At 44.1% G+C, this 21,210-nt stretch overlaps 2 protein-coding genes across 2 annotated transcripts in view; one reads left to right on the forward strand and one right to left on the reverse strand.

Annotated features, from left to right (window-relative positions):
• The window catches only part of ELP1 (elongator acetyltransferase complex subunit 1), a 48,171-nt gene extending 32,056 nt beyond the window's left edge, over positions 1–16,115 (forward strand). Inside the window, exons 28-37 of the mRNA XM_082205315.1 lie at positions 1,257–1,458; positions 4,356–4,417; positions 6,293–6,355; positions 6,480–6,540; positions 7,784–7,897; positions 9,215–9,326; positions 11,078–11,205; positions 12,927–13,081; positions 14,499–14,577; positions 15,357–16,115. Of these exons, the coding sequence (XP_082061441.1) occupies positions 1,257–1,458; positions 4,356–4,417; positions 6,293–6,355; positions 6,480–6,540; positions 7,784–7,897; positions 9,215–9,326; positions 11,078–11,205; positions 12,927–13,081; positions 14,499–14,577; positions 15,357–15,424 (1,044 nt within the window). The 3' untranslated portion in view covers positions 15,425–16,115. The remainder of the gene's footprint in view (positions 1–1,256; positions 1,459–4,355; positions 4,418–6,292; positions 6,356–6,479; positions 6,541–7,783; positions 7,898–9,214; positions 9,327–11,077; positions 11,206–12,926; positions 13,082–14,498; positions 14,578–15,356) is intronic.
• A 1,894-nt stretch (positions 16,116–18,009) lies between these two features.
• Positions 18,010–19,832, reverse strand: ACTL7A (actin like 7A). The gene has a single exon (XM_082205051.1). It carries the CDS (start codon positions 19,720–19,722, stop codon positions 18,496–18,498), a length of 1,227 nt encoding a protein of 408 aa, XP_082061177.1. The 5' UTR covers positions 19,723–19,832; the 3' UTR covers positions 18,010–18,495.
• Between the last annotated feature and the right edge of the window lie 1,378 nt (positions 19,833–21,210).

A 21,210-nucleotide genomic window follows, 5' to 3' on the forward strand; every position in this document is an offset into this window, starting at 1 on the left:
TGAAGCAAAGTTCTTAACCCAAGGTACTATTTCTGGGTTAGCAGAGTCTATAACCTGAAGCGTATGTAACCTGAAGCGTATGTAACCCGAGGTACCACTGTACTACTTTATTACTTGTGAGAACAGGCTGCTATACTGCAGTCATAAAAGGCAGGTTACAGGCTAGACGTTGGCCGATAACTTACTCCAAACCACTTCATCAATTTAAAAGCCAAGTCCATTTTTCCTGAAGGGTGACCAGCTCTTTCTGTATATCAGTTAATTCAGTGGCTTCTCCTTCATGTTTTTATAAAGTTTTATTTCTAAATCAAGAAATAAAATAGCAGTTGCGCACACCATCATAGCCTGTTATGCACAAGGTTCAACATTTAGTCAAGAGTCTGTGTGTGTGTTTTGTAATTCTGTTTCATTGGCTTAAAGAACATGTACAAAAAACAAACAAACAGGAAACAACAAAATGGAGTACTGTAAGCGTCATGTTTCATTACAAATCCTAAAGAAGTATCACATGATAGATTTAGCAGGTAGAAATGAAATCATTGAGAACATAAGGTCTCTTAGTCCGTCTTGTTGAGTCTTCCCAGAAGGAGACATGGGTGATTGGAGCTAGGAGAGTTATGGTAAAGATTTAGAAACATAGGAGATGAGAGGGAACCAAACAATAGCGAATGTGTGGGCCATACTATGATATTTCACCTGTTTTGTCCAGTCAGTGAAGAATAATAATAATAATTAATAATAATTTATTATTTATACCCCGCCCATCTGGCTGGTTTTCCCCAGCCACTCTGGGCGACTCCCAGCAGAATATTAATATTATTAATAATAATAAAGCGATAAAACATTAAAAACTTCCCTAAACAGGGCTGCTTTCAGATGTCTTCTTAAAGTCAGATAGTTGTTTCTTTCCTTGACATCTGATGGAAGGGCGTTCCACAGGGTGGGCGCCACCACCGAGAAGGCCCTCTGCCTGGTTCCCTGTAACCTCACATCTCGCAGTGAGGGACCTGCCAGAAGGTCCTCAGAGCTGGATCTGAGTGTCCGGCTGAATGATGGGGGTGGAGACGCTCCTTCAGGTATGCAGGGCCAAAGCCATTTAGGGCTTTAAAGGTCAGCACCAACACTTGGAATTGTTCTTGGAAACGCAAAAAGCATAACAAAACATCAAACCTTAAAAGCTTTCCGTGAGGGAACCGCCAGTGCAAAGTAGCCATCCCTCCTCCAACTCCCAATTTCTTTATGTCTCTGCCTTGCAGACTGTTAGCTATGCTTATGGAGAACACTTGATCCAGAAACATCTCCCTGAGCAAGCGGGGCTGATCTTCTTCCGCTGCGGTGCATTCGAGAGAGCGCTGGGTGCCTTTTTGATCAGCGGTAACTGGCAGCTGGCCTTGACGGCAGCCGGCGAGCTTTGCTACACCGAAGACAAGCTGGCCAACCTGGCGAGGAGCATGGCAGGTGAGCATTCAGAAATGCATGCAACCTCTCGTTTGCGCTGCTCCAGGGTTGCCACCTGTCCTCTTTTTCCAGGACACGTCCTCCTTTTCAGCGGTTAAATCTCTGTCCGGGTGGATTTTTTCAAGTTGCCAAAATATCTCTGGCTATACAGTGGCACCTTGGTTCTCCAACTTAATCCGTTCCGGAAGTCCGTTCCAATACCAAAGCGTTCCAAAACCAAGGCACGCTTTCCCATAGAAAGTAACACAAAATGGATTAATCTATTCCTAAAACAGCAATTTAACATGAATTTTTCTATCTAATGAGATCATTGATCCATAAAATGAAGGCAATAAACAATATACTGCAGCCACACAATCAATCAATTCAGGAGCTGAACTGGGTTCCACACAGTCACAAACACAAAACAAAAAGAGCCGCAAAAACAAAAATAAATAGCAAAAATAGCAAAATAAATAGCAAAAACAGACCACTCAGAAATGTGGCACTCAAAACAGAAGCTTAACACTCAAAACGGAGCACATTTGGCTTCCAAAAAACATTCGCAAATTTACTTCTGGATTTGCAGTGTTTTGGTTCCAAGCTGTTTGAGTACCAAGGTGTTTGAGAACCAAGGCATCACTGTACTTTTCTGGATGAGACATAGGTGGTTGAAGTCTTGCTTTCCCATAAGGAAGATTGGCAAATTAAGTTAATGGAGTATGCGGAAATGGCTAAATTAACTGGGAAACTTAGAAACCAAGCTGACAACAAATATAAAAAAGAATGGGAAATGTTTATTGCATATTTACAGAAGCAATGTATGCAAGTTAATATATTAGCAAGATTTTTTTAAAAATGTATTAGCTTATGTGTGTGTTTTTAATGCAATGATTTTATTTTTAATTTTTGTGAAAATTTAGTGTGTGTGTATGAAGACTTGCTTTCCTCTTCTCTTCACCTGCCCCCCCCCCGCAAAATATCACAGCTTCTATAGCCTACATATAGTCGGGGTATTTAAAATGAGAGTTGTCATAGCGTCCTCCTTTTTGCTCTTCAAAATATGGCAACCCTACATCCCGGCTGCAGGTTAGATCCATAACATGGCCCCCTGCCTGTGTCTCTTGTACGCTCAAGGCCTGTTCAGATTATGCATTCTGCCCGAGCTACTAGTTGGGAAGAGATGGGGAGGAGGCCTCAGGCCTGTATGCCCTCCTTCCCTCTACAAAGTATGGGATCTCCTGGTTCGTTTTCTACTTTCTCTTAAGGGAGAGTTGGGCGCATGATAGCCTGAGGGCCATTCTCAGCCTTACCCTGGATTTGATCCTGACAGAAGATTACAGAAGAATCCCTTGGAAACCAAAAGGAGTTTTGAGACAGAGCACCCTGAAGTTAGATCAAGTAACACAGCATCTTAAAAAGCAGAGACATCACCTTGCCAACAAAGGTCCATATAGTTAAAGCTATGGTTTTCCCAGTAGTGATGTATGGAAGTGAGAGCTGGACCATAAAAAAGGCTGATCGCCGAAGAATTGATGCTTTTGAATTATGGTGCTGGAGGAGACTCTTGAGAGTCCCATGGACTGCAAGAAGATCCAACCTCTCCATTCTGAAGGAACTCAGCCCTGAGTGCTCACTGGAAGGACAGATCATGAAGCTGAGGCTCCAATACTTTGGCCACCTCATGAGAAGAGAAGACTCCCTGGAAAAGACCCTGATGTTGGGAAAGATGGAGGGCACAAGGAGAAGGGGACGACAAAGGATGAGATGGTTGGACAGTATTCTAGTAGCTACCAGCATGAGTTTGACCAAACTGCGGGAGGCAGTGGAAGACAGGAGTGCCTGGCGTGCTCTGGTCCAGGGGGTCACGAAGAGTCAGACACGACTAAACAACAACAATCCTGAAGTTGGAAATAGTACAGCACTTCAAATGCCCTGCACAGCCAACTTTCCCTCCATGTTATCTGCTTCTCTTCCCTTCTTTGCCATTCTCTCCCCCCCCCCCCACTGCTGAATTCCTTGAAGCCCAAATAGTGAGAGCAAGTATTCATTAATGCAGATTAAATCCGTGCAGCAGTTTCTACTTGCATAAGTCTGTGCAAGGAGTGGGGTTGCTATGGTGCAGAAATTTATATGCCAGTTACACTTCGTATCAGGATGCTGTAGTTTTTATCATTTTACCAGGCAATACGAATGAATGGAATCCCCTGCTGCTGACGACGACTTGATCTAATTTAAGGACTGGCATCTTTAATTAATGGGGATCACGTACAAGGAGGAAATCAGAACCCGCAATATATTAAAGCAATAACACAGGCAGGGTTTATTTTACCAAGAAATGTTTCTTTTTTCTTCTCCCCCCCAAAAAAAATTTTTTTTAAGTTACCGTATTTTTTGCACCATAACACTCACTTTTTTCCTCCTAGAAAGTAAGGGGAAATGTCTGTGCGTGTTATGGAGGGAATGCCTACGGATGGCGGGGGATCTGCTGCAATCGTGAGCAGAGGATCCATAGTTCCCCTTCCTTACCTCCTCCATGGCCCGCTTTGAGACAGCAAAGCGGGAGAGGAGAGGAGCCTTCTCCTCTTATACCCCTCTTCTGCATTATGAATAGCATCCTTCTCCACCCAAGCCACGCGTGTTCCTTGTCCCTTGAGTGCTTTTCCTTCCCTCCCCACTTAAAACGTGGTTACAAAGCATGGATCCACATGGATCCTCAGGATTTTTGCACTGGGCTACCCCAAACTCACCGTCAGATCACATGTCTGTGGCCACAGCATGAACCACAGAAATCATACACCCAATGTTTCGTTTAGAATATTTTTTTTCTTGTTTTCCTCCTCTAAAAACTATGTGCGTGTTATGGTCGGGTGCGTGTTATAGAGCGAAAAATACGGTAATTCTCTTCCTTCTTTCAGGGAAATTTGTTGAAAAAAGGAAGTATGCAGATGCAGCAATACTCCTGGAACAATATGCCAAGGTATAGCCTAAATTTCAGACGAAGGGCAGTATGCAAATTTAATAATAATAATAATTTCTCTTCTTCCACCCCCGCTGCTTGTTGCTCAGATTCCCAGCTTACTACCCCTGTGTCTCTTTGTGCTGTCTGGCCTGGGTTCTAAAGATATTACGGTACAGCGGTCAGAGTGTCAGACTAGGACCTGGGAAACCAGGGTTTGAATCCCTACATGGCCACAAAGCTCACTGCTTTACCTCAGAACAGTCCCTGCATCTCAGACAAACATATCTTACAGGGTTGTTTTGAGGATCAAAAAGGGGGTGGGAACGATGTGTGCTGCCTTCAGCTTCTTGGAAGAAAAGCGGGATACAGTGGTGCCCCGCAAGACGTACGCCTCGGAAGACGAAAAACTCGCTAGACGAAGGAGTTTTTCATTTTCTTAGCCGCTTCGCAAGATGCATTTCCCTATGGGCTTGCTTCGCAAAACGAAGCTTGCTCCGCAAGCTCCGGGGATAGCGGGGAAGCACAGCGCGTCTTCCCCGCTGTCCCCGGACCCCTTTTGAACCAAGGGGCGGCAACGGGGAGAAGCGATCTTCTCCCCTCCGCCCCTTGCTTCAAAAGAGGGGACAGAGGGGAAGGCGTGCGCGCCTTCCCCTCTCTCCCCGGACCCCTTTTGAACCAAGGGGCGGCAACGGGGAGAAGCGATTCTCCCCGCTGCCCCTTCCCTTTCTTTAAAACAGGTCCCCTCTGTCCCCGGAGATTGCGGGGCAGGCAACAGGGAGAAGCAATCTTCTCCCCTCCACCCCTTGCTTTAAACAGGTCCGGGGACAGAGGGGAAGGCACGCAGCGCTTCCCCTCTGTCCCCGGACGGTCTCCATAGGAACGCATTGATTGATTTTCAATGCATTCCTATGGGAAACCGTGCTTCGCAAGATGAAAAACTCGCAAGAAGAAAAAACTCGCGGAACGAATTAATTTCATCTTGCGAGGCACCACTGTATAAATGAAATACATAGGGCAAGAATTGGCCAACTAACAACCAGTGAGCTAGATCCTGCCCCCGGCAAATTAAAATCAATGTGTGCGAGAAATATTCAGTACTCCCATTTAGCTTTCAGTGTAATTATATTCTGTAGTTTGTTATACTTTCCCTCTGGGATTTTGTTTGTAAAGCCCTGACTGTGTTGTACATATCCTCATAATTCTTAAGTTTATTAACCACTTTGTGCTCCCCCCCCCCTTTTCATATGCTGTGCTCTCTTATTTTACTACTATATGTAAATCACTTAAATTTTTTTTTGACAAAGTAATAATCATAAATGAATAAGAATAAAAATGTGCACTCCACCCTCAGGACCATTCCATTGTAACTAACCAACCTCCCAAAATTTCAACACTTCTTGTGATGGTTTGACCCCTTTCCGTTTTAACAGTACAAATTCTGCAAACACCCTCCATATCTCCTCAAAATCATTTCTCCTGCATATTCCCTGTCTTACCTTAATGGCACATGTTAAATTATCATTAATAGCTATATCCCACACCTCTTTATACCATTCTTCCATTTTATATTCTGCTTGCCTCTTCCACTTCCTAGCTATCATAATGCATGCAGCTGTCAATAAATATGTGAACAAGTCATTCCTAGCCTGCGAACCTTCCACTCCATCGTAAATGGATAATATTGCTACCTTTGGGCTTTCGGTCAGCTTTAACCCATTGATTTCTGTTGTCTCCTTAAACACACTTTGCAAAAAAAAAAAAATGTACATATTTACACCCCCACCACATGTGAACATAATTTCCTGTTTCCTGTAAATCGCTTTGAGGCCTGTGTAAAGCGACAAATAAACATAAAAATAGAAGGCAGAAAATGCTTTGCTTCCCTTTTTCCAGGATTACGAAGAGGCCATCCTCCTTCTCCTGGAAGGGACCACTTGGGATGAAGCCCTAAGATTGGTGAGATCCTTCAAAACATGAACCCATTTTCGTTACCTGCCTGTTGAATGAATTTGTGTTTGTCACTCAACAACAACCTTGATGTGGGTTTTTATGTCCCTTCTCTTTTTCCTCTGTCTCCCAGATTTACAAATATAACAGGACTGACATTCTGGAGACCAACTTCAGACCATCTCTGCTGGAAGGTAAAGCTCCCACTTCATGTTTGCTGGGATGCTCTCAGAAGTGTGGGGCTGCTGGGATTCCAGGTGTTGTAGCAAGACAGGGATACTGGGATGTGGGACTCTACTGGTCTGAGATCAGCACTTGTGCAAGGATATTGATAACTGTTGTCTTGGCATGCAGAAACTGCATGTTATAGTACTTTTTTCCCCCTGGATCGTGCAACTTCAGACTGCAGGCGGGGAATTGTGTGGTCAAATGTTTCCTTTGTGCAAAGCAAACCTTCCTGTGCATGGAAAGCTAGCCCATCAGAGATGACTAGAGAACTGTTTCAAAATGAAATTCTGCCTTCTCTTTTAGTGGGGTTGGGGATTCAGCCTTTTTATTGTTAGACAAGCACTTTTAGGTAATTCCCCCCTTGTTTTTTCTTTTCTTTTTTTAGAAATAGTTTTTATTGGTTTTACAAAATAGATCACACAATTAACATCGAAAAACATTTTTTTTGAAATAAAACAAGATTCTTCTGAATCTTAGAACTTCCCTCTTCCCCACCCTGGGTCCTTTGAATAATAATAACAAACTTATACAATAACAATATATATTCATTTCCAAATATTGAAAGGGTTGACTTCCCCCTAAACCCTTCCCTGGTTACTTTGTGTTTCTTCACACCACATGTCCTCTGTAGAGGGCCTTTAAATATCTTAATCAACTGCATATTATAGTTCATCCGCATTTTAGTCCTCCAATATATCCAAAGCCTTTGTAACGTTGCAAGAGTTATTCAAAGCCTGCCAAAGTGTTCAAGTGTTTACAGTGTTCTTTTACATATAATCGATATTTGTCCCGTTCTCTATTGAAGTTTTGATCCTCCTGATTTCTGATTTTCCCAGCCAATCTCACCATCTCTGCATAGTCAAGTAGTTTCATCTGGCAGTCCGCCTATTCCCTTGTTTTTATCAGCGTATTTGGTTCTCACATGATTTGCATTTTATGGGTTTGTGTAAGCCACTTTGAGAGACCCCTTTCCGAAAAGCAATGAATAAATGTAATAAAAAATAAGACTGTGATTGTGCTGATACGCTAGCTTTCTGGGTGCCAGGATAAGGTGTGTACACCAGGGAAGATTCACCTTGACAACCTGCCTTAAGCTTGTACAGTGCTGTCTTCTTGATATGGGGTTTCTCCTTGCTTAGACAAAGTTTTTAATGTGCCTGCGTCAGTTTTACTGCAAAATGCTTCTTCCCCTGTTGTCGCCCTCAATAGTTCAGAAAAATCATTTGGCGTTCCTGGAGACTCAGAAAGCAGCATTTTCTTGCCATCAGAAGCGCCTTTCTGTGGTCAGAGAGCTGAAGCAGCAAGCCCGGAATGAGATGCTAGGTATGGACTGGGTTAGGGTCTTGTGTGCTGCCACAGATTAGCTCCCGGGCTCAAGCTGTGCTTTGAGATAGACCTAGTCATGTAAGATAAAGCTATCAATGGCTGCTACTCATGCTACCTCCAGGTTCACAGGCAATATTATGTGAGCTTTGCCTTTGAGCCAGTGCCAACGACTGGGCTCAACCTCTTCAGCCCTGACTGGGCCAGGCGAGCTGGGAAAGCAATTTCAGAGACCTTCCACTGCAGGGAGCAGGTCTAAGTGCTGTGGACTGACAACTTAGAGCTGTGAGCACCAAAGTCAGCGGAGCACAGCAGAGCATGAACCACACGAACGACAGCTCTGAAGTATAACTTCTTTTATTCTCTACAGCTACTGCATTAAGTAACTAAAGACTAATCGGAGATGCTGGAGTGCATGAGTGCTACAGCTGCTTGAGCAGTCGCCTTATCTATATACAGATAACACTCAGACTCCCTTTGAAGTCAGGCTGGAGCGGAAGAAGTAATGAGCAAAATCCGCCCCCTCCTTTCTGAAACATTGTCAGCAGATTATTGCAATGGGAGGGGTGAAATATCCTCATATTAGCTCCTGAATGCCTGGTGCTAGGAATAAACAACTGGGTAGAGAGGGTCACTGTTGCCTCTATGCCGTGTTCATAGGGAGCCAGTGTGGTGTAGTGGTTAAGAGTGGTAGACTCGTAATCTGGGGAACCGGGTTCGCTTCCCCGCTTCTCCACATGCAGCTGCTGGGTGACCTTGGGCCAGTCACACTTCTCTGAAGTCTCTCAGCCCCACTCACCTCACAGAGTGTTTGTTGTGGGGGAGGAAGGGAAAGGAGAATGTTAGCCGCTTGGAGACTCCTTCCAGTAATGATAAAGCGGGATATCAAATCCAAACTCCTCCTCTTCTTCTTCTTCAGCATCCCAGAGGCATATGGGTGGTCACTGTTGGGAAGAGGAGGCTGAACTGGATAAGCCTTATAGCAGCAAGGAGTCAGTGTATGTTCTTATGGACTAGCACCATGGAGGCCAAAGTTTGAATTGCAGGTCTATGATTATATCAAATCAGTTTCGTCCCAGGTTCAAATCACGGCTCACTTGTGGAGCGACTTTGCAAAGTCACTCTCTCCCTGCTTTTGGGCTTCCCTTTGTGAGATGGAACAGCAATAACTAGCTGTCTGGCAGAATTGTTTTGGAGAAAAAGGCCTGTCAGAGATTGCCAGGTGTCACAGAAATACTGTTGTGGGGAGGATTTAGGAGGCGGTATGGGGGATGTTTTGTTCTTTCTCCTCCTGATCCAGGTGACTGACTTTTGCAGATCTCGAATTGCCAAACTGCCCAGAATCGGATCTCTTTTCTGATGCCAGCAGCATGGTGACAGCTAGCGACACGAGTTCCAAATACACTCACAGTAACTCGAGAATATCTGCGTATGTACTCTGCCCTCGCATCAGCTTTTCAATGGCCTGGTTCAGGTGGGAAGGTGGGGAATTATGTTTGCACAAATGGAGGTTGTGCCTGGTTCTCTTTTGCAGATCCCATTTATTTGATCATCTGCATTAGGGCTTTGATCACCAAGCAGGCCACAAAGTAATTGCTTCATCCATGCAACATTTTAACCTGAATGGTTGCCTAATTTCACCTGTAAGGAACATTGTTTTACAGAAGTGTATGTGTAATTTCAGTGTTACATCTCTCTTCGTGTTTTATGTGTCGTGCTGATAACAACCAAGTACACGCACTCTGTAAGTGTGAAAGTATTGCTGTTAGGTGGTACTGAGTTTATTATAGACTCTGACTATTTACTTGGGTTGAATGGTTAAACACATGCTCCCCACTTGCAGACCTGTGGTGCCCTAATAGTAGTAGTAGTAGTAGTAGTAGTAGTAATAATAATAATAATAATAATAATAATAATAATAATAATAATAATTTATTTATACCCCACCCATCTGGCTGGGCTTCCCCAGCCACTATGGGCAGCTTCCAACAAAATATTAAAATACAGTAATGCATCAAACATTAAAAGCTTCCCTAAACAGGGCTGCCTTCAGATGTCTTCTAAAAGTCTGGTAGTTGTTGTTCTCTTTGACATCTGGTGGGAGGGTGTTCCACAGGGCGGGTGCCACTACCGAGAAGGCCCTCTGCCTGGTTCCCTGTAACTTGGCTTCTCGCAGTGAGGGAACCGCCAGAAGGCCCTCGGCTCTGGACCTCAGTGTCCGGGTAGAACGATGGGGGTGGAGACGCTCCTTCAGATATACTGGACCGAGGCCATTTAGGGCTTTCAAGGTCAGCACCAACACTTTGAATTTTGCTCGGAAACGTACTGGGAGCCAATGTAGGTCTTTCCGGTATTATGTGGTCTCGGCGGCTGCTCCCAGTCACCGGTCTAGCTGCCGCATTGTGGATTAGTTGTAGTTTCCAGGTCACCTTCAAAGGAGCCCCATATAAATATATAAGATGGTTGGGTCGTCATTGCTCTCTCTTGCACAGATTTCAATGATCCTGCCTTTCTTTGTACCCCAGACGTTGAATCTTCAGTGGTGGTGGGAAAATAGAGGGATAGGTAAATAGCAACAAGAGGTTGAAACTAAAAGCTAGTTCTCATGTAAGCAGTAAAACTGTCTTGTCCAGGGTTTTCCAAAATTGAGTCTCCAGGTGTTTTTGGACTACAACTCCCATCATCCCTAGCTAGTAGGACCAGTGGACAGGGATGATGGGAATTTGGTAGCTGAAGACCAAAGTTCAGGAAACTCTGGTTGAGGCTGTACCACTTCAGCCTGCCTGTACCACCCATTTGCTAAAACCAGTATTCTTCACATAAAAAAACTAGCACATCCAGACTACAGGTTCTAGCTTCTTCCTAAAATGCTAGCTTTCCTCAGTACATGTGGAGGTATTGACAACAAAACCAAGCTCTCCTCAATCTGCCTTTCGCTTTATGGTTTCCCTCTTATCTCCTCCTCGTAAAACAGATTTTTTTTTCAAATTTGGGTCCATAGCTGTTGTTGGACTACAACTCCCATCATCCATGACCACAGGTCCTGCTAGCTAGGGATGATGGGAGTTGTAGTCCCCAAAAAACAGCTGGGGACCCAAGTTTGAGGAGAAAAATCCGCCCCCAAAGAACTCCAACTTCACTGTTGTGTATAGATGTCTCATGGCATTTCATCTATTGTAGACGCTCGTCAAAGAACCGTCGCAAGGCAGAGCGTAAGAAACACAGCCTCAAGGAAGGGAGCCCCTTAGAGGATGTTGCACTCCTGGAAGTTTTAGGGGAAATAGTCCGGAGTATTGACAATCTAAAAGGTTAGTCACTGAGGTTCTTCGAACTTTGGATATCGTCTGAAGGAAGAGGCTCAGAACCAATTATTTAAAAGCCTGGTTTGGGGGGGGGGAGTGGGGAACGGGACCCCCCACAAAGAGCAAGGAATTAACAATTTCTAGAGAGAGTTTCTAAATGCAGCGGCTCTGAATTATAGGCTGCCTTCATTAATGGATAAGCCTAAATGACAGAATGACCAATAACAAAGTGAGTAATACAAAAATGCATGGATCCTGGATTACTGAGGCCAATGTTCATGTCGCTGCTGGAGAATTCTGATTTAAAGCTACAGTGGTGCCCCGCAAGACGAAATTAATTCGTTCCGCAAGTTTTGTCGTCTAGCGAATTTTTCGTCTTGCGAATCACGAAATCCCATAGGAATGCATTGAAAATCAATTAATGCGTTCCTATGGTCAAAAAAAGTCCAAACAAAGCCAAATTTGGTACAACAACAGTTTATTAACTGCTCTTTAAAGTCACACATACTGTAAAGAGCAGTTCAAAAATTGAAGGGAAAATAAATTAACTTTATAAACAAAACATGTCTTTGTTTTTAGACAAAGGAAACAAAGTCGCAAGACGTTTTCGTCTTGCGAAGCAAGCCCATAGGTGAAATTCGTCTTGCGAGGCAAATCGAAAACGGAAAAACCTTTCGTCTAGCGAGTTTTTTGTCTTGCGAGGCATTCGTCTTGCGAGGTACCACTGTACTCTGAAGAGGTTAACAATGAAAACCTGACACAGGCTAGCTAACTCCGTGAAGAAGCCTGAATTTTGAGGTGTTGAACTTCTCTCTGTTATTGTTCTCAATATTCCCTGAAGATGAGCACCCCCTGCTTCTAACACGTCAGGGCGTAGTCCTTTACAGTGGTACCTCGGGTTACATACGCTTCAGGTTACAGACTCCACTAACCCAGAAATAGTGCTTCAGGTTAAGAACTTTGCTTCAGGATGAGAACAGAAATTGTGCAGCGGTGGCACAGCGGCAACAGGGGGCCCCATTAGCTAAAGTGGTGCTTCAGGTTAAGAACAGACCTCCGGAACGAATTAAGTACTTAACCCGAGGTACCATTGTATGTTAAAATAATAGTGATACCCACGTCCCCCCTTTTTTTTCTTGGTTTGCCTTCATCACTAGAATACATTCCCAACATATTTAATTTATTAAGTAGACTTAGGAAAATATATTAAATGTTTGAAGTGCCAGAGCCATTGACATATTTGGCCTGAACATTAAAAGTTGTTTGCTTCTTACTGATCAATAAGGTACAAGGCAGTTTGCACTTCCTGCCTTTACATCTCATCGAGCAAAAGGCTCCTATTGTTGTTTCTTAAAAGGAAACCTGAATATTCAGGGATGGGGATTGGAATGTCCCTGAGGGAACAGGTCCTGCAGAGACCCCCAGACCCTTTTATTTTCCAGAGGAAAGGAATAGGTGCTCATTTTGTGTGCGCCCAAGAGAGAGGGGGATTCTGTAGAATAAATAATAATAATATATTATTATTTATACCCCGCCCATCTGGCTGGGTTTCCCCAGCAGTTCTGGGCGGCTTCCAACAGAATATTAAAATACAATAATCTGTTAAACATTAAAAGCTTCCCTAAATCTTGTGGTACTTCCAGGCTGGCTTTGGAGGGCAAAGTAATTAAAGAATTTCAGTTTTGACTTATAACAATTGGGATGGGGGGCTTTAATTTCTTCCCAAGGTGAGATACACAGCCTTTTAAAACATCTTGTCCTCTTTGGCTATGACGGGCGAGCCCAGGAGTTGCAGCAAGCCTTTGAGGAGACCCTTCGCTTGGTGGAGCAATCCCTCCTTGAAATCTGGACACCAGATCTGCAGCAGATCCCAGCCAACCCGGTACAAATTTAACTGAGTAATCACTACCTTGTCTTGTCTGCTTTTGCTTATAGCACAAGGGGCTAAACGCTGCTGGCAGCCTTGTTGGTTCATTACTAAGACCGCAGCTAACCACTTTTCATTTTGAAGAAAAAAAGTAGTCACAGGGCTCTGATCTGGCATGCTCTCCCAATTATCACGGTGCTGACAAGGACTACCCGGAGGGAGCAATTACCGTATTTTTCTGTGCATAAGATGCCCCCATGTGTAAGATGCCCCTTATTTTGGGGGACTCAAATTTAAGAAAATGGGAGGGAGGTGGCTTTTTTGTTGAGCTTTTTTTTTGGGGGGGGGTGGCCAAAAATCGCTCACCCACACGCAGCAGAAAATCAGCCTCTCGTCTGTCCCCTTGCCGGCAGAAGCTGCCAATCACCCACTGTATTGCCACAGCGTCAGCCAATCAAGACCAGCCCTTGACACACGCAGCAACCAATAACACGCCCGATAGCTGCTGACAGCCGTGGCAGCAACCAATCAAACGACCACCCTATGCACTATCCATGTATAAAACGACCCCCACTTTTTAGGGTAATTTCATTGTTAGACATAGACCTGATTGATGTAGTGTTAAACCAAATGATGACTTTGAATGACGATATGAATATGCTGATTCGAAGAGAGGAGTCTGCCAGCAATTTGCTTCTTCCTGGTCATTTTTGTGGTGTGCTGTGCTACCCTAAGGAAGTTAGATTGGCTTCAACCAGAGCCAGGGCCTTTTCAGCACTGGCCCCAACTTGGTGGAATGCTCTGTCTCATGAGACCAGGGCCCTGCAGGATCTGATTTCATTCCGCAGGGCCTGTAAGACAGAGTTGTTCCGCCTGGCCTTTGGATTGGAGCCAATTTGATTCCCTCCCCCCCTTTTTTCTTTTTTCTTTTCCTTCTCCTGCAATGAGGCTTCATTTTAATATTTTAATGTTCCATTATTTTAATGTTGTATTTTATTTTTGTTTTTAAGTTGTAATCACTCATCTTGTTTTTATTATTGCTTGTAAGCCGCTCTGAGCCCGGCCTTGGCTGGGGAGGGCGGGGTATAAATAAAAAATTATTATTATTATTATTATTATTATTATTATTATTATTATTATTACCCAGGGCTAAACCATGGTTTGGCTTGGCGTAGCATATAGTGTGAACCAGGGCTCAGCTCCAGATAAACCATGAGCTGTAACCCAGACCTGTTCTTGGGTTTATAGCTTGTGATTTGTCTGGAGGAGTCAAACCACGAACCTGGGTTCAGACATAATGTGGAGCAAAACCACAGCTTAGCCCTGGGTAGCATGGCAGCAGTAGGGCACACTAAACCATGGCTGGACTTAGCATTGCATGTTTAGTGAGCCACAGACTAATTGCTCCACTTTCCAATCCTTGCAATTTTAGATCCTTGGTCCCAATTCAACTGCCAATAGCATAAGCGCGGCCTACAATCAGCAAAAGACAATGGCTCCAGCTTCACAAGGTGGGCGAGAGAAATTATATGCTACACAAATCAATTGTTACTGAGATTGAATTCAGCATTTAATTTCTGTATACATATAGGTGAAAACTTGTTTGACTGGAAATCCTCTAATCCCAAAGGGTGGGGAGGAAGCTGCTTCTGATTTTGAAAGCTGAGGAAACATACTCTACACATGCTCAGAGGCACTATTCTTTATTTCTTCATATATTCCTGAGTTGGCTCCTAGCATTCAAAACTGGTTCCGGAGCCGATCCCCTACTGATTTGTGACTCATATTATGTTCTGTTTCTATAAAAATCCTAATAAGTAAATAAAACAATTCATACCATGTAATTTCATTATCTAAAATGCTTGGTTTTATTGGTATTTGTAATGAATATTTGATCATATGTAAACTACACAGAGTTTTTTGGTGATTAATCTTGATTAAATATGGTTACCATGAGGCATACCATTCAGTAAAGTTCCAGCAACCATCTGTGCTGATCACAAAGCAATGAGATTAAAAACGGGAATGCCAGATTTTCATACTCTTCATTGATTCATTTTAAGTATGCCTGCAATAGCAGGTGGAATTGTAGGAATGATTTTCATTCTCACAATGTTCCTTCTCTCTCCCCCCCTTTTCTTTTTTAAAAAAATGCTATTGTGAGGTTTTGGCATTTGCATCTCCTTTCAGTTTCTGCAATCCCCATACTACATGTAAAATGCATTTGCTTGCCTGCTTATTTTTGTCAATAATTATTAGTATTGTCTTTTGTTTCCCCCCTCTCTCCCAGATCCTGAATTCTTTATACCTCCCAAACTCAACAAAAGCATCCAGTGGAAACTGAACCTTCTCCAATAATCTAGACCCTGAAGCTGTTAGATGGACTGAGCGCCTGTATTTCTGTGTCTTCAGATTCTGAAATATGTGCCTTCTCCAGATCTTGCAGCTGATCATGTATCCTGAAGTGATAAGGGATTGGCAGGCCAAAGTCAGTGCACACCAACCTTGTTACATAGCTCTGAATTATGGCCTGCCTCCCTCCCTCCTCTTTTCTCCTGCTGCTGAGTTCAGATGGATTACCTGGACAACCAAACACAAAAGCCTCTGCAAAACAAGCAGGCAACATCTGTTTATTTAAAATTGTTGACTCAAAACAACATTTTTTTGCTCTTTGGTCCCTTTTTTGGCAGTGGATATCACAAAACGATATTTTAAAACTTGAAAGCAGAACTGCGCCTTAGTTGCATTGTGGTTTTCTAGGCTGAATGGCGACTTCTCTTTGTCTTTTAAGGACACCCAACTCAAACTCAAATACGGACATCGGTTACCCTGCATAGCAAAAGTGAAGCACCCACTGAACCAGATGCGCTTTGTAATTCACATCACTCCTGGTACAACCACACCACAGCTGTATCAATTGAGTATCTGATGGCGGATTTTCATACACTAACCTTGAAATACCATGTTTTGACAAAATATTTATAGGAGCTGCCCCTTTTTCTCAAAATCAAGGAGAAAGAGGGGCTAATAAAGTTTCATTGTCACCTTTTCCCATTCTGGGTCTATCTTTTGGTTCCTCTGCTCTTTGTGAACAAACTTTAGTACCTGCATTTTGGAGGGGGCGGGAATTTCCATGGAAAAGCAGATGAATCAATGGCGCACGTAATCCTTTTATGGAAAGATGTTTTCTAGTAGCAAAACTAAAATCTTACACTATGTATTTATTTGTGTGGTTTTTTAAAAAAATTAAAAATAATACTAATATTTTTATATTGCCTTCACAGTACTCCAGGTGGCATTCATGGGATTCCCTTGTGCTCTCTCATCCAGGCACTGCCTAGATCCAGGCTGGCGTAACTTCAGCAAATTGGCTGCATTATGTTCCCTCTGACTACACCTGGGGACACCTGTTTTGATTGGTGCCTAAAGGTAGTCCTTGTCTCCAGGTCCGTAATAGATGAAAAACATATACCGTATTGGCCTGTATATAAGCCACATTTCCCCCCCAAATTCCAAGCGTGAAAAGTTAAAGTGAGGCTTATATTCGTGACCTTACGGTATGCAGTCAGGAGCGCAGGGCAAACAGTGCCCGGAGCGTGATGAAGTGGCGCCTGCCCCACACATTGTCCCCCATCCTCTCCCCTAAGGCCAGGAAAGGAGAGAGCGTGGAAGGGGAAGGGCCGCTGCAACGCGGCGCGGCTCCCCCCTGCCCGCCTCCAACCAGTATGCAGCCAGGAGCAGTGAGGAATGGAGCAGCTTATATGGAGAAGAGGAGGTTAAGGGGTGATATGATAGCCATGTTCAAATATATAAAAGGATGTCACATAGAGGAGGGAGAAAGGTTGTTTTCTGCTGCTCCAGAGAAGTGGACACGGAGCAATGGATCCAAACTACAAGAAAGAAGATTCCACCTAAACATTAGGAAGAACTTCCTGACAGTAAGAGCTGTTCGACAGTGGAATTTGCTGCCAAGGAGTGTGGTGGAGTCTCCTACTTTGGAGGTCTTTAAGCAGAGGCTTGACAACCATATGTCAGGAGTGCTCTGATGGTGTTTCCTGCTTGGCAGGGGGTTGGACTCGATGGCCCTTGTGGTCTCTTCCAACTCTATGATTCTATGATTCTATGATATTCAGGTATTTCTTTCCTTCCCCCACCTTCTAATTTTAAAGCTGTGGCTTATATTCAGGCCATTATGGTAATTCAATGAAATCAAAACATGAGGCGGGGGGCAGAATTATTAGAGGGACTTCTCTGAAGGTGGATAATTCTCTCTGCCCGCAATAAAAAGAAAAATATCTTACTGAAAAGAGCAAAGTATGCCTCAAGTTTTTAGTTAAGAGTAGGGCTTTTCGCAACATAAATTCTGTGCATGCCTACTCAGAACCAAATTCCATTTAGTTCAATGGCATTTACTCCCAGGTAAGTGTGTGCGGGTGGCGCTGTGGTCTAAATCACTGAGCCTAGGGCTTGCCGATCAGAAGGTCGGTGGTTCAAATCCCCACGACGGGGTGAGCTCCCATTGCTTGATCCCTGCTCCTGCCAACCTAGCAGTTCGAAAGCACGCCAGTGCAAGTAGATAAATAGGTATCGCTCTGGCAGGAAGGTAAACGGCGTTTCCATGCGCTGCTCCGGTTCTCCAGAAGCGGCTTAGTCATGCTGGCCACATGACCCGGAAGCTGTACGCCGGCTCCCTCGGCCAGTAAAGCGAGATGAGCACCGCAACCCCAGAGTCAGCCACGATTGGACCTAATGGTCAGGGGTCCCTTTACCTTTACCTAAGTGTGTGTATAGGATTGCAGTGCTGGATTATGCCTGATTGTGTGCGTGTGTAAATGCTATATTGATATAGCAACTTTAAACTTTGGTTTGTTTCGCTCTGCACTGCTATTCTCGAGCTAGAAAAGGAGTAAGGCATCCCTGAAAGGAACACAACTTTTGACTAATTCACACTTAACACATTTTATAAGTGAAAAGGCTCGTCCTTTTCCCCAAGCAAAAATATTTGAAAGATGTTGGCTTAGCAGGCAGTGGTTTCATGTTCAACTCCATTACCGTTTGGAACGCAAGGCAAAAATAATTCCAGTTTTCCGTTTCTTCTGTAAGACAGAAATCCAGCCCGATGCTACACTTGCTTCCTGAGAACGTGACATAACTCACGACTGGATCCAGCAGGAAGGCCTTACCTATGCGCAAATTTGCTGTGCCGCTTTGTGTCAAGAAATGGAAAACCACTTTGTTATAACTGCAGAGTGTTTACTATGGGCTTTTAATACAGGGAGAACGGAAAGTAAGTCCATTAGTGCTCACAGATCAAGTAACTTTTTGATGGGTACTAACTGAAAAGCGGGTGTGAGACTTCTTTAGCCTCTCTGCATCTAGCTTGAGGGGTGTGTGTGTGTATGTGTAAGAGTTTAATCAGTGGTGGGAGCTCAGAAACATTTCCTGTAGATGTAAAAAGGACCTCGTTCTTCATATTCTTTCCTATAAACCCAGAGCTGCTGGAAAGCCTTAAGGGAGGCTAAGATGGAGCCTCCGGTCCACACTGACGTTTTCCTCTCAGCGGCAGCTGATGAAATGGGATTGTCATTTGGGCACATTTTAATCAGCTCTCTCTGGAAGCGGTCAGCAAAGCCCTTAAGCATTGTACAGCCCCCACACAACAGGATGTTGCCCATCAGGTTCTTTTTGAGCGTGACATCGCACTTATTGAGGGAAGTCATGGTGAGGAGAGGCAAGCCCAGCTGCTGCGAGTTTATCAAGGACGGCTTGAAGAGTATTTCAGAGCACAGGAATCTCTCTTTGCCGATAATGATGGTTTGCCCATCAGGAAGCTCATATTCCATCTCGTATTTCCTGGAAGGTGCTGTTGTCTCCTGTTGGTAGTCCACGGAAGTGAAGCAGTGGTTCTCCTTGATATCTTCCAGAATGTGCCAGTCTCTCTCTGTGAACAAGTTCACGGAGTCATTTAATAACTTCATGAGGTGTTGTGTGACATCGGACCCAGCATAGTCGACCCTTTCAGTAATGCTTGGCATGGTGTAGCCTTCATAAATGGGGACCACGTAGGAAACACCGTGACCGCTCTCAACGACAAGACCCGACGTCTTGCCATAGGAATACATGGACAATCTAGATTGGTAAGCGATGTGCATGGCAGGAGTGCAAAAGCTCTCAAAGAGCATTTCTGCGTATTTTTCTCTGTTGGTGGTAGGGCTCAGGGGCGGATCTGATACTAGAACCGCGTGCTCCTCGGGCCGAATCTTCATCTCCTTCTGGAAAAGATATTCCCACACGTCTTGAACGGTATCCCAGTCCACTATGATCCCATGTCTCAAAGGGTTCACAAGCTTCAGGGGTATTCCTGCATCGCGAAGTTCTCGGCCGATGAAAGTCTCTTTCCTGTTGTCTCCCGTTTTTGCCGTCTCTTGGATATGCTTGCCCACAGTTGAGGAGACCACATGGCTTGGCTTAAGTTCCCCAGCAAACCCACACTTGCAGGAGCCAGTACCAATGTCTACGACGACAGCTCTGGTCTCCTTCACCACCATCCTTGGAGTTGCCTCCCCTTCATCTCTAGCCCTGGCTGAACCAGGCTTCATAAGTGGCCCCCTCTTCAACGGCACGGAGCCAGAACTTGCACTTCCTCGGCTAGACATTTTCTGTCTCGTTTCTCATTTACGCCCATTCTCTAGGTGCTGGGCTCCATTTCAAACAGGTGCCAATGCCCACAGTGGGTTTCAGAACCTTGATGACACTGGCATTGTGCATTATGACATCATCCACCTTGCAGACGCAAGCAAGAAATGGTCATAATATGCGTCCGCACTGAAGGAATTTGTTAGAATTCCTGCTCCATGATTGCAGTCATGGGATTTTTGTCTATCACATGACGGTGTATGTTTTGACTCCATGGAGTGGGAAGTGACGAAGACAGGATGTTTGTGTTACTGTGTTCCGTGAAGTGGGACTATTGTCCTTTGTTCTTTTTCTCTTTGCTGTCTGATGCTAGAGAAAGAGGGAGCCATGTTGCAGTGCTCCGTGTGTGTTTATATGTAAATAAAGTAGATTAGCCAAAATGCTGAGTTGCTGAGGTCTGTTACGCAAGCTGCAAAGACCCTGCGGATCCCTAAGTGTGCCGATATCTGTTGGCATCAGTCGCTGTGATGTTTGGGCAGAAGAAAGCTTTTGAAGCTCCCAAACGATTGCCCAGGAGGGAGTGAACATGCCAGTCAGGCATGTCTCTCTACCAGGGTCCTACTCAAGAGTAGGACGAGCTCCTGGCAGAATTAAGGTCGATTTGGGGTTTGCCAAAATAAATTAACAATTGCTGGTACTCTTGTTTGATTTGTAATTTATTGGGCATGTTGTAGATACGCTTTGTCGATGGTTCAGTATGAAAGTGAGCAAGCGTCTGGTATATTAGTTGTTAAGTGTTCTGGCTTATAGCTAACATCTGTGGAATAGCCTTAGGAATACAATGTGAAACTGTATACCTCAGAATACTCAGTTAACCCCCTCTTTAAGCATCTTGATCTCTTCTAGGATAACAGGAATATTGGAAAAAAGACCCAAAGGCCTTATGTGGCCCTTTCGGGTTACCAACATGGCCTTTAACAGGGGTTCAGGCTTACAGGATCTACTTGGTTCCCCCATGTAACACTAGAACTCAGAGGTCCACCAAACAGAGACAAGGGCATAAGTGTGTCCCAGATGGATGGAAATACACTAATAATTCAGGAATGGGAACAGGCTGAGTCCAGGAATCTGAGATGGGTACTAGAAGCGAGTTTGTAAGTTCTTCCATACAAAAATCTGCTTCCCCCACCAAGCATTTTGTTAGCCACCTAATTTTGCAGGCTGGGTGAAATTATTTTTAGTTGTTAGATAATTAGGAGTCAACCCCTGGGTGATCTACTGCTAATTTCTCAAAACCAGTTTGAAATCCGTATTGTGATATCGGTTTCATAATTTTTGACCTGGCAATACAATACATTGTGAATCATCATGTGTTTGTGTGTGCTATGCAAAAAATCACAATGTGGGGGAAACCGTGAAGCCAGCCAGTGTCTCTACACAGCTCCATCCTTTTTTCAGACATGGTGATCTATTGATATATCGCGATGTTTAGATGGTGATATATCACG

Source organism: Podarcis vaucheri (genome assembly GCF_965113315.1).
Source record: "Podarcis vaucheri genome assembly, chromosome: 17".
Classification (NCBI taxonomy): domain Eukaryota; kingdom Metazoa; phylum Chordata; class Lepidosauria; order Squamata; family Lacertidae; genus Podarcis; species Podarcis vaucheri.

Coding starts and splice junctions, on each gene's coding strand:
- ACTL7A (XM_082205051.1), bottom strand. CDS start 19,722: ATGTCTAGCCGAGGAAGTGCAAGTTCTGGCTCCGTGCCGTTGAAGAGG.